The 18432-nt window shown below is 48.4% G+C and overlaps 1 protein-coding gene and 1 pseudogene across 2 annotated transcripts in view; both read left to right on the forward strand.

Moving 5' to 3' along the window:
* ABCF1 (ATP binding cassette subfamily F member 1) overlaps window positions 1-18432 on the forward strand; it is a 370902-nt gene that overhangs the window by 226555 nt on the left and 125915 nt on the right. For both annotated transcript variants that reach the window (XM_086920711.1, XM_086920713.1), the window contains one exon: window positions 758-870. In XM_086920711.1, the coding sequence (XP_086776837.1) occupies window positions 758-870 (113 nt within the window). The remainder of the gene's footprint in view (window positions 1-757; window positions 871-18432) is intronic.
* Window positions 6941-7249, forward strand: LOC147710057 (protein S100-A11-like; annotated as a pseudogene).

The raw sequence follows: 18432 nt of genomic DNA on the forward strand, positions 1-18432 counted from the left end.
CGACCCTATTGTCTGATACTATGGATGTCTGTCTGCAGGGCTCTCTTTCCATACATCTTTCTGTCTGCAGGGCTCTTTCCGTGCATCTTTCTGTCTGCAGGGCTCTTTCCGTGCATCTTTCTGTCTGCAGGGCTCTTTCCGTGTATCTTTCTGTCTGCAGGGCTCTTTCCGTGCATCTTTCTGTCTGCAGGGCTCTTTCTGTGCATCTTTCTGTCCGAAGGGCTCTCTTTCCGTGCATCTTTCTGTCTGGAGGGCTCTCTTTCCGTGCATCTATCTGTCTAGAGGGCTCTCTTTCCATGCATCTTTCTGTCTGCAGGGCTCTCTCTTCCGACCCTAGTGTCTGGTACGATGGATGTCTGTCTGCAGGGCTCTTTCCGTGCATCTTTCTGTCTGCAGGGCTCTTTCCGTGCAGCTTTCTGTCTGCAGGGCTCTCTTTCTATTGCCTAATGTCATTCTGTATTATGCCTTATGCAGATCTATTCCTCCTTATCCCTGGTGTTTAGTTGTTGGACTCTAGGGGTTCCTCTGTACAAATGCCAATTCATTGGATGTGTGTTTTAAACATGGCTGACTCTGCAGCCTTTTTCCTCCATACTCTGCCGGTTTCCGTGCATGCCTCGTCTTGAGTTCTGTAATGCCCGTTGCCTGAGACCATCTATAGGTCACTTTCCAGTCACCTAGGGAGTGACTCTGGTTCAGTTTGTGTCCCTCGGTACACACCTTCCTACGTACCCTAAAATCTTCTTTTGAATTCCAGACACCTTTAAGAAGATGTACCAGCAGAAGCAAAAGGAAATGCAGAAACTGTATGATAAGCAGGAGAAGAAGCTGAAGGACCTGAAGGCGGGGGGCAAATCATCGAAGCAGGCGGTGAGTAGCAGAGATGGTGGAATAGTGCACGGGGTATATTTTATTTATTTTGAAAGTTTTATATAGCGCGAACAAGATCTTTGCAGATATCAGAGCACTTTACAAAGAGGGGGTACGAACAGGAGAGTGAATAACAGGCCATTGGGCATAGCGTAGTTGTGGGTAATAAGTGGGGTGGGGTAGGTACATGAGGGAGCATAGTCAAACAGGTACGTCAATAATGCTAATAGTACAAACAAGTGGGAGCATAGATAATCAGGTAAGTCGATAATACAAGTAATACAAATAATCAAAGGGGTCGTACAAGTAGTACAGATCGGTGCAGAGTCTTAAAAGAGTCCAAAATAATAGTTCAAGTGTATTTAGCCATGAGGATAGCTTTTACTTCTTTCTTAAAAAGTGTAGTGGAGGAGATGAGCCTGGTTTCAGGAGGGAGTGAGTTCCAGATCCTGGGTGCCATTCCTGAGAAGGAGCGTTTATAAGTTTTTTCCTTCCGGAATCTTCGAGGCTTCAGCAGAAGATTGTTTGTGCCTCTAGTGTTTCTAGAGCCGCCAGAAATTGTCAGCTTCTGAGTGAGGTAGCTGGGTGAGTTCAGGTGTACAGCTTTGTGCGTCATGCAGGCGATTTTCAGATGTATTCTGGCTTCAAAAGGCAACCAGTTCAGGGATTTCAAGTCAGGGGAGATATGTGAGTGTTTTTTTGACCCAGTGATGAGTCTCGCTGCAGCGTTTAGAGAAGCTCTTAGGGGTGCGGTAGTAGTTAGGGGGAGTCCGCAGAGGGCGATGCTGCCATGTTCTATTTGAGGGATGACTAGTGCTTGTACTGCAGTTTGGAAGTCTTTGGCTGGGAGGAAGGGTTTAAGTCTCCTCAGGGTATTGATTTGGTAGTTCGCTCCCTTAGTTGCCTTGCTGATATGTTGCTGCATGTTGAGATTGGTGTCAAGTGTTATGCCTAAAGATTTTGCTGAGTCCACGATGGTGGGTTGGACATTGAGTGCGGTTAGGTGTTTAAGCCAAATTTGAGTGGTGGAGATCTTCGCGGGAGGTGAGATCAGAAGGAACTCTGTTTTCAGAGCATTGAGTTTGAGATGATTATCTGCAAGCCAGGATTGGGTGCTTCTGATCGTTGAGTTCAGGAGTACAATGTCCTTGGGGGATTGTAATTTGAGATATAGTTGGGTGTCATTGGCGTACATGTGAAAGAGTACATTGGATGCTTGTAGCAAGGTGGTGAGAGGTTCCATAACTAGGTTGAACAAAGTTGGGGATAGGGAGGATCCTTGGGGAACGCCTACCGATACAGGTATTGGCGAGGACATCAGGTTGTTGCTCTTGAATTTCTGCGACCTGTTGTGTAGAAAGGAAGTGAACCACTTGAGAACAGTCCCAGATAGACCCATTCTTGTGTTTAATAGTTCGAGTAAATTCTCATGTTTAACGGTGTCGAATGCTGAAGAGAGATCAAGAAGGATGAGGAGGCAGGTATCGTTTTGATCTAGGATTTGAAGTGCGTCGTCAATTATGTGAGTCATAGCAGTTTCTGTACTGTGTCCTGCTCGTAAGCCCTATTGATGAGGGTTGAGGAGATCAAACTGTTCAATGTGTTTAGTCAATTGTAGTTGTGCGCATTTTTCCGGGAGTTTGGCTAGAGTGGGAATATTGGTAATGGGACGGTAATTGTTTAGATCAGAGGGGTCGGCTGTAGGTTTCTTTAGTAAAGGTGTGACTTGTCCAACTTTGAGGGAGTCAGGGATGGTTCCTTGTTGAAGTGAGCTGTTGATAATTTTATTCCATAGTGGGAGGAGCAAAGGGGTAAAGTCTTTTACAGCGTTAGCAGGAAGGGGGTCCGTGAGGTGATTGGATGGTTTCAAGGTGCTGAGCAGTTTGCCAATTTCTTCTTCAGAGTAGGTGACAAAGGATGACCATGTAGCATTGTTTTTTGGTTCAATGCGTGCTATGCAGTGGGGTTTGGAGTAAAGGCTTGCGTCAATGAGGAGATCGCTCTTTATGTTGTCAGTTTTTTGGATAAAGAAAGCGGAGAAGTCTTCACAGGAGGGTGCCTCGCGCATAGTGCTGAGTGGCTGGGGTTGTTCCTTGGATTGTGTTCTGATTTGCTCAAACAGTTTTCTCGGAGGGTTTTTTGCTTGGTCGAGCTGGAGGCTGAAGAAATCTGATTTTGAGCGTTTTATTTTCCTGAAGTAGGCGTTTCTCTTTTTCTTCAGTGTTTTTAGGTGCAGTGCAGAGGGAGCTGATCTCCAGGTGCGCTCTGCCATTCGCATGGCTCGTCTATCCTCATTGAGACTCCCGTCGTACCATGGATTGGAGATTTTAGTGGAGACTCTTTTTAGCTGCATAGGTGCAGCCTCATTAATTATTGAGGTCATCGCGTTGAGATAGTGGTCAGTCAAGGATTGAACGTCCGTAGCGCCGGTAGGGGGAAGTAGGAGATTGCAGCTGTTAGGGGGTAAAGAGTTTGGGTTGAGTTTTTTCAGGTCTCTTTTCCAGACTTTGGGCTTGGAGGATTGTACCGGGTTAAATTTGACTTTTTCATTGATGAAGAATGTGACAATATGATGATCTGACCAGTCACAGGGTTGGATAGATTCGAGTTGGATAGAATCCTCTTTGGAGAGAAGGTCGAGGATAGAGCCTTTCTCGTGGGTCGGGCTGTTGCATATTTGGGTGAGGTCAAGGGCATTGAGGAAATTTTTAAGACTATTGACCACCGCGTCATTGCGATCGTTCCAGTGGAGGTTGAAGTCACCAAGGTATATTTGGGTGAGCTGCCGTCCGGAATTGGTTGAGATCATATCCATGATTTGTTGGGCGAAGGTGAGGTTGTCCCTGGGTGGGTGGTAAATGCCGTGAAGAGAGCATATCGGTTTGCCCTCACTGATAATATCGAGGCAGATGTATTCACAGGAAGTTGGGGAGGGTAGGGAGGGGGAGGTGACTTTCAGAACAGAGAGGTTGTTCCTGTAAATGCACGCGATTCCACCACCTATTTTGCCGGACCTGTCAAGTCTAATGATGTGGTAGTTGGGAGGAACCAGAATGTCCATTATAGGTGTAGAAGATTCGGTTAGCCAGGTTTCAGTCATGATGATTAGGTCAAGGTCCAGTGTTAAGATGAGATCAGCGATGGCGGAGGAGTGTCTAGAGGCCGATCTGCAGTTGAGGAGAGTGCATTTGAGACGGGGTGTGTCGAGGGTGGTAGAGGGTTCTAGAGAGAGGGGGACTTTTCTAAGGTTATTAGGGATGGAGATTCTGTTTAGTGTGGGGGGTCTAAGGGAATTTGAGTGTGGGGGGTCTAAGGGGATTTGAGTGTATCGTGGGAATGGCGAGGTGTGTGGTGGATGTGTGGTATAGGGGGGCTGGGTCGTAGGAGCGGAGGAGGGTGAGTGTGTTGAGGTCCGAAAGAGGGTTGCAGGGGCGACGGGGGCGGTTGTTACGATTGCGAACAGGGATTGAAGTCCAGTGTGGGGAGTGTTGAGTGAGAGAGTCATCCGGAAGGGTGGGGGACATGTTGGGGCGGTTGTTGCGATTGCGAACAGGGATTGAAGTCCGGTGTGTGGAGTGTTGAATGTGAGAGTCATCCGGAAGGGTGGGGGACCTGTTGGGAGGGGAGGTGGTGGTGGGTGAGGGGTGTCTGGGGTGTGTGAAGAGTAGTTCTTTGACGATGTGAATGTCTTCTTTGACCTGGAGGAGGGTGGCCATAATCTTGTCCAGCGTGGGATAGGTGTTGGTGGTGGGGAGTGGGTGAGTCAGGGGTGAGTGATTGACCAGGGAATTAGCGTGCGGGTGGGGGGGTGGGCTGGTGTTCGTGCAGGGCTCCGTGGAGTGGGCCCAGAGGAGAGAGGGTTTGGGAGGGAGGGGTGTGGTTGAAGTAGGGAGGAGGTTGATGGTATAGGTGGGGGCCTTGGTGGTAGGCGGAGAGAGCAGGGTGGAGGGTGAGTGTATGTTAGTGGTGGTGGGGGTGCAGGTAAGGTAATGGGGGCTGAGAATGGGGGGGGAATTGGTATTGCAGATGGTCCTGTTGTGGGGAGGAGGAGTTAAATTAGGAAAGGTGGCGTGTTCTGCATGATTAGTTAGAGGGTGGTAGTGGGGACTGAGAATGGGGGGGGATAAAGGGTGGGATTTGTCGTTGTGCGTGTCGTTCTGGTGCTGAGCTGGGTTAGAAGGGTTGTGGGTGGGAGCTGTGATGTCAAGGGTGAAAGGAGTGGGAGTGGTATGAGTGGAGGTCCGAGGGTTGGTAGGGGGGGTGTGGGTGCGGATGGTGTATGAGGGGGAGAGATCTGTGTCTGTGATTGAGGAGTGTGTGGTAGGTACAGCAGGTGGGTGATTGACTAGGGTGCTGGGGGTAGAGGTGAGGTGCGTGTCGTTCTGGTGCTGAGTTAGGTTAGAAGGGTTGTGGGTGGCAGCTGTGAAGTCAGGGGTGGTAGGACTGGAGGTGATATGAGTGGAGGTCCGAGGATTGGAGAGGTGCTCTTTGAAAGTGGGGAACAGGTTGTCTAGTAGTTCCAGGTTCCTGTCAGTGGATTGAATTAGGACAATCCCGTTGTTGTAGATAGTAATGTTGGCTCTGCCTGGGAAGAGTTGGGATGGTGTGATGGATAGTGTTAGGCCATGAGCGGATTTCCTGGTGGTGGAGACGGTGAGTAAGGTGAGGAACGCTTTTCTCCATTGAGCTCTGCGTATGGTGTGGAAAATGATATCGGTGTTCAGGGATCCATTGACCGGTGAGAAGTAGGTGTCGGCAAAGGGGGTTTCAGGGTGGGACCTCAGGAAGTTGTGTTTAAAGCGTTTAGCGGCTTTTTTGGTGAGTACGGGTGGGTAGTTGATTTTATATGTGTGCTTGCCGACGGGATCCATGTTGGGATGGCGGTATAGGTAGGTGCGGGAGGGTGAACAATAATGATATACTGGAATAAAATACAAATGCAAACAATAAGTTACATGGATCAAAAGTGACACTAGTGAGCACCCAAAATATATGAGGTAGCAATCTGTGCATTACAGGAGAAAAAGTGAAATGGGTGAGGTTACAAAAATGTACAAAATACAAGTAGAAGTATAATACTGATGATATACAGGAACAAAATACAAATGCAAACCGCAAGTTACATGGATCAAAAGTGAGACTAGTGAGCAACCAAAGTATATGAGGTAGCAATCGGTATAGAGAGGAGAAAGACCTACAAAGCAGGCAGTAAGTAGCAGAGGTGGTGAATTAGTGCACAGGGTATAAAGGGAAGAAAGACCCTCTAGCAGCCGGTGAATTATTCTGCAGGGTATAGAGGAGAGAAAGACCTTCCAGGCAAGCGGTGAGTAGCAGAGGTGGTGAATTAATGCACAGGGTATAGAGAGGAGAAAGACCCTCTAGCAGCCGGTGAGTTGCAGAGGTGGTGAATTAATGCACAGGGTATAGAGCAGGGGTCTCCAACCTTTTATGTAGTGAGAGCTACTTCTGGTCAGTGAAAATTGTCGTGAGCTACGAAACCCCAAGCAACTCGCGCAATTTTCCGAGAGACCTCCCGCGCCCCATTTCATTGATGTTAAGCCGAATTTCTTCAGAGCCCATACTGTGGTTGGAACACAATACTAAAGAGTTCCCAAATATTATGTTTTTATAGTTCTTACTGGTACTGTACAGTGGCTTCGTACTGCTATGTCAGAACTCTGCGTTACCCTTTTATCAACTTTAGGAAGGTTGAAGGCTATGTTTGCCTTACCAGACTGGGGCCTCGCCCAGCTGGTGTGACACACAGTCTTGCAGCAAGTGCCAGTACCTCCAGAGTCCCTCAGGTCTGTGCTGATAAACTCCAGAGTCCATGCATAACCACTGAGTATGCTTGTGTAGGCACACTTTTTGTAGACACCAAAGGACAGGTTTTGGGGAGAAGGAATGACCCCTGAATGGCTCTGGACCTGCCTCGAGTTCATCAGAGGAAGATGTAGGTTGGCTGTGTGGCTGAACAAAGCTGGAAAGCTCTCTGCTTGCCTGATGCTCATTGCTCCTAGACCAGAGACAGGTCGGACACAAACGGCCAGCCCTTTCCAGAACTTTCACAATGGCACAGATGTGTACAGATCCGAATGGAGCTTCAGAAATGGAGCGCTACATGGAATACCCGATCACCACTTTTCAGCCCTAGGCTGGCAAGGAAGGGGACCGCAGCAAAATGTCATTCGAAGAGTTTGAACATTTCATTACTGGAGCGTAAAAGCTTAACAAAGAGACACTGAAGAAAATGATGGCCTCCTATTCTACTCTAGCCTTTGGTGGTGTTGATGGGAAGAAAGATAATCAGAGTGACTTCCAGGAGTTTTTGAGCCTAATTGAGGGTATGGTGATTGCCTGCCACAAGGCAATAATGTGAAGGCAACTCTGCACCCAAGCCAGATCTCAAGACTGCACAGACGTACATCACTCTTTGCTTCTTTACAGTTACCTTCCATAAAAGATTACAGCACATTTGTCATAATGATCAGTAATGGAGGGCCATTTCTCACAGTCACTGTATTTTCGCAGTTGTTTTTGACTGGAACCCACATTCTTCAGATCACCTCAAGGGGGTAGTGTACACTCCAGCAAACACTTTTATTTAAATTTAAACTAGCCGGTCCCACCTTGCTAAGCACGCTAACTGGCAGTTCATTTGTTATTCTGACTTGGAGCATGAAAAAGATCCGGAATGTGGAGGAAAGACAACAGTAGTGCCTCATTTAGTAGCTTCTTTTACCTGCGCCCAAGGCAAACCCAACAACTGCCCAGTCATGCAGTAGCGAGTACATTCCTCCAATTAAACTACTGACCCAATTATATGGAAGTAGTGCCCCATCCATACTGCAATCCAGAAATAGCTCAACCTTTCCTCAGATAGGGCTCCACTCCGGGCCTGCAACCAGGGCCATGAGTCAATGCTGGCAATGTTCCAAGCAGCCCTGAGGTCACTACCTAGGCATGGCAGCGACTGGCTCTCTCTGCTCCCAGTGTTGCATAACATTTTTTCATATCTACAGACAAAATATATATAAGAAGGCAGCCTCCCTACCATGGTCTGATTCCAGTCAAGCCTACCGAAGGATGCAAGCACAGATATTTCATACATTTATGGGCCGGGTTCTACTCTTGTTCGTTGTTCTTTGAAGAGAATACTCCTGGTATAATCTCATGAAGGCAAGATGACAGCAGTTTTCTTATTTGGAAACAAATAAAAGAGATAAAATACATTTTAAAAATAAAGATTGTCAGGGCAAGCTGTTGATTTGTGGGCACCGCCTCAGCACTCATAACGCGCTGGCTGGAAGCATTTGTGACACAGATTCAGCCAGAGAAGGGTTCATTGATACACCCTGAGTGCCCTCCTAGAGTGTGACCAGTACTACCACCAGCTCCCTGGGGGCTCTAGTCGAGGGGGCTGACAGCGGTAGCAGCAAGATGAATGATACTGCCAAGGCAAGCCATCTTTTACCTGACCCATACCTCAGAGATGCCAACCCACAAGGGCGCTGTTCAGCAACTTGAGAGGGGTGAGGGGCAGCACGGGACATTGTCTGACTCGGAAACATAAACCAGGTCTGACATAAATGTTGTAAAATTGTGTTTGAGGCATGAGGGCTGCTGAATTTATATCTATGCATAGATCGCCGCCTAGTGTTGGGTCCGGATGATTGCACATTGTTGTCCTGGAAGAGTCTTCGAAGTATCACGAGATAGGTGGCTCCTCCCCTGGACTACAGTGCGCATGGGCATCCCCTCCATGCTCAGATTGTTTTTTTCCGCCATTGGGTTCGGATGTACTTCTTAACTCACGTTCAGAATTTATATTAGATACTCTTTTTCGAGGCCAAAAGGCCTTCGGGGCGTCGGTATTGTCTTTCGTTCGGTGCCTTGTACTTGCTTCTGGTTCTTTGAACAGGACGTGGAAGGACGATTTCCTTTCGACACCAAAGGCCCCGTCGACGATCGACGATGGAACGGAGTCCGTTCAAGCGCTGCCCCGTTTGCAACTCCAAATACCCTCACATCGATGTGCACCCGGTGTGCAACAAATGTCTCTCACCGGACCTCGACGAGGCCAGCTGCATGGCCTGTTCCAAATTCAGATCGAAGAAAACTCTCCGTCTTCGGCGCGCTGCACGACAGTCGGCGCGAGAATCGGCACCAGACCCAGAAAACCTCTTCGGAGGTGACAACGAGGACACTGTACAAGACGAGGATCCCGCTCAGCACTCTGATCCCGCGTCGGAGCAAGACTTCAACTACAACGAGGAAGAACTCTACGTCCATGTGGAAGACATCGTCGAGGTAGGAGACGACGTACAACCTATCGGAGCCGTCGACGACGATTCAGACGAGGAGCTAGGCCCAACCGCAGTAGCGGGGCCCCTTAAAGACTCTTCCACGGCTCAGGTCGAGGCATCGCCGGAAGGCCTTAGCCAAGATTTTCATCAACGTTCTCTAGACCCGCTTCCAGGCCCGACTAAGAACATTTCCAAAGAGCCATCGGTCGATCGACCACTTTCAGTGGACAAATCGAAACCGACACAAAAAGACACGAAATAGAAACCGAAACTGGTGAAAACCACCATCGGCTCGACGACTTCGGAACCTACCAAGTCGAAACGTGTGCTCGACCCCTCAGGGTCGAAAGGGGGCGTCGACCCAAAGATCGGATCGACTACGCCTGTGTCTACAGTTAAACACGTCACGCTCACGTCGACATCGACGTGTGGCGCCAAAGATGGCGGCTCTTCCAAGGGACTCGAAGCCCAAAAGAACATTGATCGAAAATCAGGAAGCCGCTGTTAGTCAAAGCCTTCGACCCGAAACCTGCAGTCGGACCGAAAGACCAGACCGCGTCGAAGCAAAAGAGCGTACCTGCTGCGCAACGGCACGAGTCGACGCAAGGCCTCAAACACGCTGATCAGTCGAAGTTGGTCGGATTGAAGCCAACGCCTCCATCAAAGCAAGTCTGTCCATCACCGATGCTTCCGGCACCGATACAATACGGACTGCCCCCGACAGCACGGCCTAAAAATGTTCAACACCCACAGGCTACCGACTCATCCAGGCCACCACCAGTAGCCGCACCCCCTCAGCCTAGGACGGAAGACGTTATGTTCCAGCCACTGTCACACGACAACCAGTCGAAACTATACATCGACTCCGAATCAGGTCGACTCACTGTTTATAAACGTAAGATCATGCCTGAAACGCCTATGGAACATTACAGGATATCACTAAAAAAAAAGAGGGACTCTCCCACCTCTCCTATTCTTTTTGAACCCATTCAACCATATGGACGAGACTATACATACTCTCCCGCACCTGTCACTGAGGATGTGGAGGAAGGGGACAATGAGGACCAGTTTAACTATCCCATTGATACAGATCAAGATGAGTCCCAGCCATGGGCTGACACTGTGGACCCTGATGAACCTCAAACCACCCCGGACCCTCAGTCATATGCAGGCAAACCCTCGCCTACTGAAGATACTTCTGCGATTAACGCACTGATTGAGAGGGCGGCACATAACCATGATGTCGACATGCATGCCGACCCCGTGGAGGAAGACTTTCTCTTTGATACGTTCTCAACATCAGAAAGGTCTATAAAAACTCTGCCTATGCTCAAAGGTGTGCTCAAACATGCCAGCAAGAGCCCACTAAAGCAAGGGTGGTGAACCCAAGAATTGAGAGGAAGTACCGGCCTGCGCCCGTGGACACTACCTATATCAAGGGCCAACTTCCACTGGACTCCTTAGTGGTGGCTAATGCTCTCAAAAGAGCGAACTCTCAGACAACGGGTGATGCTCCTCCTCCGGACAAAGAATCCAAGATCTTGGAAGCATCTGGAAAACGTGTGGCAGCTCAAGCTGCTAACATTTGGAGAATCTCCAATACCCAAGCCCTGTTAGCAAGATATGACAGGGCACACTATGACACGTTAGAGCAGTTAATGCAACACCTGCCAGATGCTTATAAGGAGGGAGCGGAAATGCTTATACAAGAGGGGAAGTTGATCTCCAACGCATCCAGTAAGTGCGCGTTAGATGCAGCTGACACAGCAGCTAGGGCCATAAACACTAGCGTGATGCTCAGGAGGCATGCCTGGCTCGGCATCTCTGGTTTCAAGTCGGAAATCCAGACCACTCTACTCAATCAGCCAGTTAACCCTGACTTCCTGTTTGGTCCTGAGGTAGACACCACTCTGGAGAAGATTAGAAAAGACACTGAAACTGCGAAATCCATGGGAGCTCTGCAGTCTCTACAGTTCAGGGGCGGTTCCTTTCGTCGCTCCGGTAATAGGGGAGCTTCTAGAGGACAAGCGTCGCAACAAGCCCAAAACACCAAGGGAGGCACACAAACCACCTATAACCAGAACAATAGGGGTGGATACCGTGGGAACAGCACCAAGGGCAGAGGACGTGGAAATAATAATGCCAGATCCTCCGCCACTAACAAACTTGTCACTGCCCCCCGACCATTCAACACCGGTCGGGGGGAGACTCCAGCAGTTCCTGCCAGTCTGGGAAAGCATTACCACGGACAGGTGGGTGAGACAACTTGTACAACACGGTTATTGTCTAGAACTGACCTCCACTCCACCCAACATACCCCCAAGGCACCATCCTATGTCCGCCGAGCACATGCACTTATTGCAGCAAGAAGTCATATCCATGCTGCAAAAAGGGGCCATAGAACTCGTGCCTGTAGGACAACAGGGAACAGGGGTGTATTCACTGTACTTCTTAATCCCAAAGAAAGACGGGTCTCTCAGGCCCATTCTAGACCTCAGACCTCTAAACCAATACATCCTATCAGAACACTTTCACATGCTCACTTTACAGCAAGTTCTGCCATTACTCAGTCAGGGAGATTTCCTATCGACACTAGATCTGAAGGATTGATAAGCGTGGCTCAAATCCACCCGAGTGACTTACCGCACTCACCTATAGTAATTCTGTAGAAAGTCAGCCGGACAGTGGAGAAGAATAAACAATAGTCTTTATTAGGCCAAACACACTCATATGAGAGGGCCCTGTCCGACCTCACTCCTAGGAGTGCGAACGAGAGGACTGACTCTCTTCATCACAGCAGTACATTATAATGCAACACAGTTCATTAGGGTACGCCCCTTCTGGAAAATTACTGAAACCCAGACCAGTGAACAATGTCCTCATACAGTAGGCATCTGCACCTGCAAGTGATACATCGCTATCTTTACTCAAGGCCATGGAGCTAGGCTTCAGCGTCTCTGGGGCATGAGAACATTACTGATAAAGAGACTTGTTAGTTTCGGCCACAGTAAGCTGAGAAACGAAAACTGCTGTCTTAGTGAAATTCTCTATTCCTACGGGAGGGGCAGATGAGCGAGTGCAACTCGCAGACACAGAGGGATACACAAAATGGAGGCACACAAGCTAAGCTAAGGAACTAATATCGTCACACATACATTTGAATAATCAGGTAACAAGCAGTGTTGGACCTAGATTCCCCAAGCCTACATATGGTAGCTTGGCACAGTAGTGGTCTACAGCTAACTCCAGGCGTTGGCTAAGTACTTACACAGCTTACCCACAGTAACACAGTGATGAACCACTAAAATAAAGACACAACACCTCTGTTTGCAAAAATACCGTTACCTTTTATAAAAATAATATGGCTCTTTGGATTTGAAATCATACAGGTTATAACATCAATTGCTTGTAGGAATGAATATACACTTTTACCATGGAAGTTAATTTTCACTCTTCCAGCTGTGGAAAAAGACAGTAAACCACATTCAATTAACAAGGGTTCAGCAAGGTATAAAAGTAACTCGTTTGATAATTCATGGGAACCCCATTAGTTTCACCCTATGCAGGATTACTTACATTAATACATCATGTCAGCAATACTTCATCAATACAGTTTACCAATTCACGGATTAGTTTATAACCTGCCAGACAATGCCCTTGATCTCTTTATCTGCACCTTAACTCTGTGCTAGCTTACACACACAGGGGGATCTGTAAGAATACCACTGGTTTTACAGCTTCTCACAACAGTTGTTAGGAGTTTCTGAAGGAAGCTCCCTTCTAACCAGACCTGTCAGCGCTCTTCTGACATTAATTTAAGTTCCCTACTAATTTCTAGCTTAATAGCCACTTATCAGAGCCCACAGAAATGAGGTTGGGGTTATGTAACTCTTTTTCTTTTCCCCCCTCGCTTATTCTGTCACAGTGTAAGATTCAACGTTGCTAGGATAACCGATCACTTGGTCAGGCGCTGTGATTTATGATACTAGCGCTACACCAAGGAAGCTTTAGCTCTCTTCCTTCTTAACCCCCCTCTCTCCTTACTGTCTTGGCGGCTAGTGCCACAGTTCACCGGTCTGTACTTGGTGCCCGCCTCCGAGGCTTTGTTGTAGTTCGGCCCGATGGTCCGTTTACCACTGGGACGCTAGGGCTGGCCGGTCAGTCTTTCTCACGTGCGCTGGCCTCGCCGGTATCGCTCACACGCAGGGAAGGGTAATGAAGACGAGGCGGTGCTCTTGAAGATCTTCCGGCGCCTCCTCAGCTAAGCCGGCAGTCGCGCTGATCCTCCGGGCATGCGCAGACGCTCTCGTCCCTCTCCCGCCTCCGCACTCGCTGTCAGGAAGGACGCTGCTCCTCACGTCGCCGCTGCTCTCCTGGGCCTGCCCGACCCTAGGCCCCTCCTGCTTTTGATAGCGGGCGCGCTCAGGGCATGCGCGAAAGCGTTTCCTCGCTTCTCCTGACGCGCTTGGTGCCCCCGGGGTCCCGCAGACGGACCACACAGCGCCGCTCCTCACACGCTGTCACTTTCCTCACCCGGCTCCAGAGGAAGTACCTCCCTGATCGGGCACTCGCTCCTCCAGGTGTTTCAGGCTCCGCAGTTCCCCAACCACCTCAAGGCGCTTCAAGGGGTCCACAAATGACTCGACACCCTGGTAGGTGCAGCGCTGGGCAGGGGATATGGGACTGAGTTTCAGGAAGCAGGTCCTGTCAGTTTTTACAGGAATGCTGATCCAGAAGGGTCTTTCTTCTCACGTAGCTCGATTCATTGGTCAATAATTGATGTCTTGGTAGAGGGATCGGTCAAAGGCTGAAGGGGGAACAATCCTCTGAAGTAACTGTCAGCCTCAGTGACAAACTAGCTGCTCTCAGTGTGTCCACCTCCTCTCACCACTGCCTCACTCCTCTACTCTGGGGTCAGCACAAAATGGCTGCTGGTCACTGGCCTTATATAGGTTGGCCTGAGACCTGCAGAAGTCTCCAGTAGGTTCCAGAAAGTTCCTTAATGCTATCCTATGGACCTATCCTCCAGTAGTGTCCGTTATGACAGTTGGTGGACACCATTTTAGGTCCCTGGAGATCCCTAAGGTTTCAAGGGGGTGACTAGGCCTCACAAGTGATGAGGGAAAAATGGCGTCATCGCCAAGGAACACCTAGCCCCCTGACAGCATAAAAAAACTCCTGATGGACACATGTAAAAATAAAAATAGAAACTCTGGGAGGCCAAGGGGGACAAAAATAAATCATGGTGGTTAGAGTCTTCCCAGAAGCAGACAGGTCTAACAAGCAGGAATAATGCAAACATGTGTATATATACGTACTTAATCAGTTAGTCATATGATGCTAACTCACATATGGGAATGGGGATTGTTGGGGCATCGAAAAGTGAATTCTATCAGACCCTCCTTTTAGCATCATTGGCTAACTGCAGCCATATATTTATTTGCCAAAAGGTAGCGCCGTCACATCCATTCTAAGGGCAGAGCATCATATTTATTCAAAAACATCATCTGCAATAAACATCAACCAATTTGCATCAGGAATGTCAGTAAAGATAGAGGCAGTATATTGACCTGACACCTTCTTTCGTGGTCGCAAATTCGTAGCACACATTGAGCAACATGGGGGAAGGCAGTATACACAAAGGCAACATGTCAGTATTACGCTCACCACACCAACTAAACCCATCAATATTTTCCAACCCCAAGAGGAGAAAGCGCCCCAGAGCCACCCTTGTAAGGACCATGTCCCGTTATCCTGATGGAGTTCAGTCGCTAATCTATGGAGTTTCTGTACTGCCAAGTTAACAGTCGGAGCTGAGTCTGGAATATACACGCAACAAGACGTCCCGATGACGCGACAGGCCCCGCCCCTATCTGCCAGGATGACATCAAGCACCATCCTGTTCTGAATCGTAAATAATCTCATAGCCTGAATCTCAATGGACATGTTAGTCGCAATGTCAGCTTCAGTAAGGACTACCTTTTCCATCACCCTGGACAGTCGTCAAATGGCCCTACTAATAAATATCGGACCCCAGAAAGGCAGAAGGCCCTTAGAAAAATCAGTCCATTGCTGTAGAGGTGTCTGTCTGGTCAACGTCATCTACTTGAAGTTCCCTCCTTTTACGCTGCTCTTGTGGACTGGGAAACCTACGATGAGTCTTGTGATAGTCGGAGGGTGCCACATATACAGGAGGAATCATATAGGCTAAGTAACATACCCCACCCCAACCTTCAGGCAACCATAAGTATCCATTATCTCCACACACAAAATAGATGCTGGGGGGAGTAACCAAAGAGGGGCTGAGAGGCAAACGTATTAATGCCGTCACGTTACAAGAACTATTACCAACCTTGATGGGGCCCCTACCCTCTATACAGAAGAATGGTGGCGGACCCACTACAGCCAGGGGTATCAGAGACTTAACACTGTCATTTCCCTTTGGTGGGTGTCTGTAAGACAAGGAGGAGTTTAGTTGCAGAAAGCTTTCCCTAACTTTGTCAGTGTCATTTGGAATTAAAAACCGGCCCACCTTTTTCTCACACGTCTCTATGAATGTCTGATCAAAACGTCCGTCAGTATATATCCGTCCAAGGGAAGAGGGGGGCAGAGGACGTACTCGCATTGTCATTGTCGATCCCCTATTCTGCAGTCGAGGAGTCAGAAAATCTGGCTGCTGAAAATATTTGACAAGACCTATGAGAGTATACCACCCCACACAACTATTCACAGGTGTCAAAGGAAGCGCTAGAAATCTATCCTTCTTGTAGGCAGCAGAAGGTAGGAGCCCACAAACCCAACAATCTGTGATGTTTGTGGTGGCATGAGCATGGTGCAAAGTCTTTATAAAAACATTTTCTTTGTAACCTCGTCTAAGCATTCGTTCACCATAATCTACAGTAACCATGTTATGTTCAGGAACAGCAGTAGGTGTTGGTGCAAACACATGAACAGGATAGGCTTTATCCAAGAAAAACAATATACCAAGAGTCACTAGGAAAGCAATGAGCACTATAATAAGGAGCACTATTTTTCCTTTCCGGGAAAGGGCCAACAAGGGAGAATCAGGCATGGGTCTTGGAGGAGCCGCAAAGGGCTGCTCCTCATCAGGGATGGGGCGACCAAAAGGGTACATATTTAAAATTGCAAAAATATATTAAAAAAATGGAAAAACACTTCTAAAAAAATAGTCCCAGACTATCCACCGAAACCGGCCAGAGGGGTTCTTTAACCCTAAAAAGGGATCTTCTCCCTGTGTCCTTCAAAGCCTCACAGGCAGGCTTTTACCGTCCATACCTTAATCCCACGTCGCTTGACACACAGCAATTGAAACAGGGGAACACTTAATCTGGGCCCCACACCACTCTATAGTCTCATAGAACACAATCTTCGGCTAAACACCAGGGATCTTACAAGTCCATCCCTACCACTAAATCTTCGTTATATCAGAATGTCCACTAAGCCCTTCTTCCAGTGTTTAGTCCATTACACTTGTCACCTTTTTCGGGGCCGCAGATTATAGCGAGTGCTCCCTCGCACTTCGGGGTCAGTGAACAAAACAGGTGTATCTATGGCAGGTACTGAACTCTCTGACGCCTTTTCACTAGTAGCAACGGGAGTAACAGAGCTCTTTGAAGCACTTTGTTCTGCACGTGACTTAGAATTTTCCTTGCCACTTTGCTCCTCTCCCCTCAGTGAAGCATCCGAGAAGGGAACATATCTGGGTATTCGCTCATGTTCCTCATCAGCAATGCCTTCTCTCACCCATTGGTTGTAGGGTAACGGTAGCGGGACTTTCTTCACGTGCGATGCATGCGCCCACGCCTTCCTGCCTTCCACTCGAAGTGCCGTACGTGTGGTGAGGAGCACCTGTCGAGGCTCCGACCACCTTGGCTCCAGACAGGATTTCCGTTGGTATTTTCTTACGACGACCCAGTCCCCTGGGTTAATGGAATGTCCAGGCCCCTCCGGCAACGGCTTCAGGGTGTCTGCTACCTGCTGATGAATAGAACGAAGATCTTTAGTCAAAGCATACAAGTAGTCTATCAACAGAGGGTACTGTATTTCAGAGAAACATTTAGGCCTGGGTACTCCCCAAACATTGGCCGGACGGCCAAATATCACTTCATGGGGAGAGATACCCGTTTTGGAGTTAACAGTTACTCTTGTAGAAAGCAAGGCTAAAGGAAGGGCATCTGGCCAACGGAGTCCTGTACTCTCCTGTATTTTGGCCATCTTTAATTTGAGCGTTCCGTTAAATCGTTCCACAAGTCCTGCAGCCTGAGGATGTTGGGCCGCGTGGAACTTTTGGGAAATCTGTAAGCCTTTACATATCTGCTTCATCAATTCCGCATTAAAGGACGTGCCATTATCACTCCAGATCACCCTAGGCAATCCGAAGCGAGAAAAGTATTCCTTAATTAACATTTTTGCAGTAGAAATGGCTGTGCAATCTTTTGTTGGAAATGCCTCCACCCATCTGCTGAAAGCGCATACAACCACCAGGACGTATTTGAGATTGTTGACCCTTTCCATTTCAATATAATCCATCTGAATCACCTCAAAAGGGAAAGAGGGAGGTGCAAAATTTCCGACAGGGGTACCCTTTCCTGGATTGTGCCTCAAACATACCATGCACTGTCGGACCAAGTGAGTCGCCACTTTGGAGATATTTTTATTGCTCCACACTGGGTCCAACAGCTTGCATATACCCTTGGCGCTAATATGTGCAGGCCCATGAGCCATCGTCACCACTGGAAGAACATATGCATTTGGAAGTAACCATCGTCTCTTATCGGTCACATCTGTCCAACATTCATCAGCATCCAATCGCCCCCCACCATCCTTCCATGTCCTCAATTCGTCTTCAGTCGCTTTCTCTTGTATATTTTTCACACTCTGTACAGTATCTGCAAACATGTTAACATCTGGCACCCACCTAGCTGGGCCTGCCACAAACATCCGTGGTAATTTTGTCCGAGCAGTCTCTTTTGCCGTTTCGTCTGCAAAGGCATTGCCTCGTCCCACATCATCCACTATTGTCTTGTGTGCGCTACACTTTATCACAGCCAGTCGCTTGGGTAACGTCAATGCTGCTAACAGTCGTAATATCAGTGGACCATGCTGTATGCGTTGTCCATGTGAAGTCAGAAATCCCCGTTCTGCCCACAGTCGCCCATAATTATGAGCCACGCCAAAGGCGTATTGGCTGTCAGTATAAATGTTCACGTCCAGTCCCTCACTCAATTCACATGCT

Source organism: Lissotriton vulgaris, chromosome 5, assembly GCF_964263255.1.
Source record: "Lissotriton vulgaris chromosome 5, aLisVul1.2, whole genome shotgun sequence".
NCBI lineage: Eukaryota > Metazoa > Chordata > Amphibia > Caudata > Salamandridae > Lissotriton > Lissotriton vulgaris.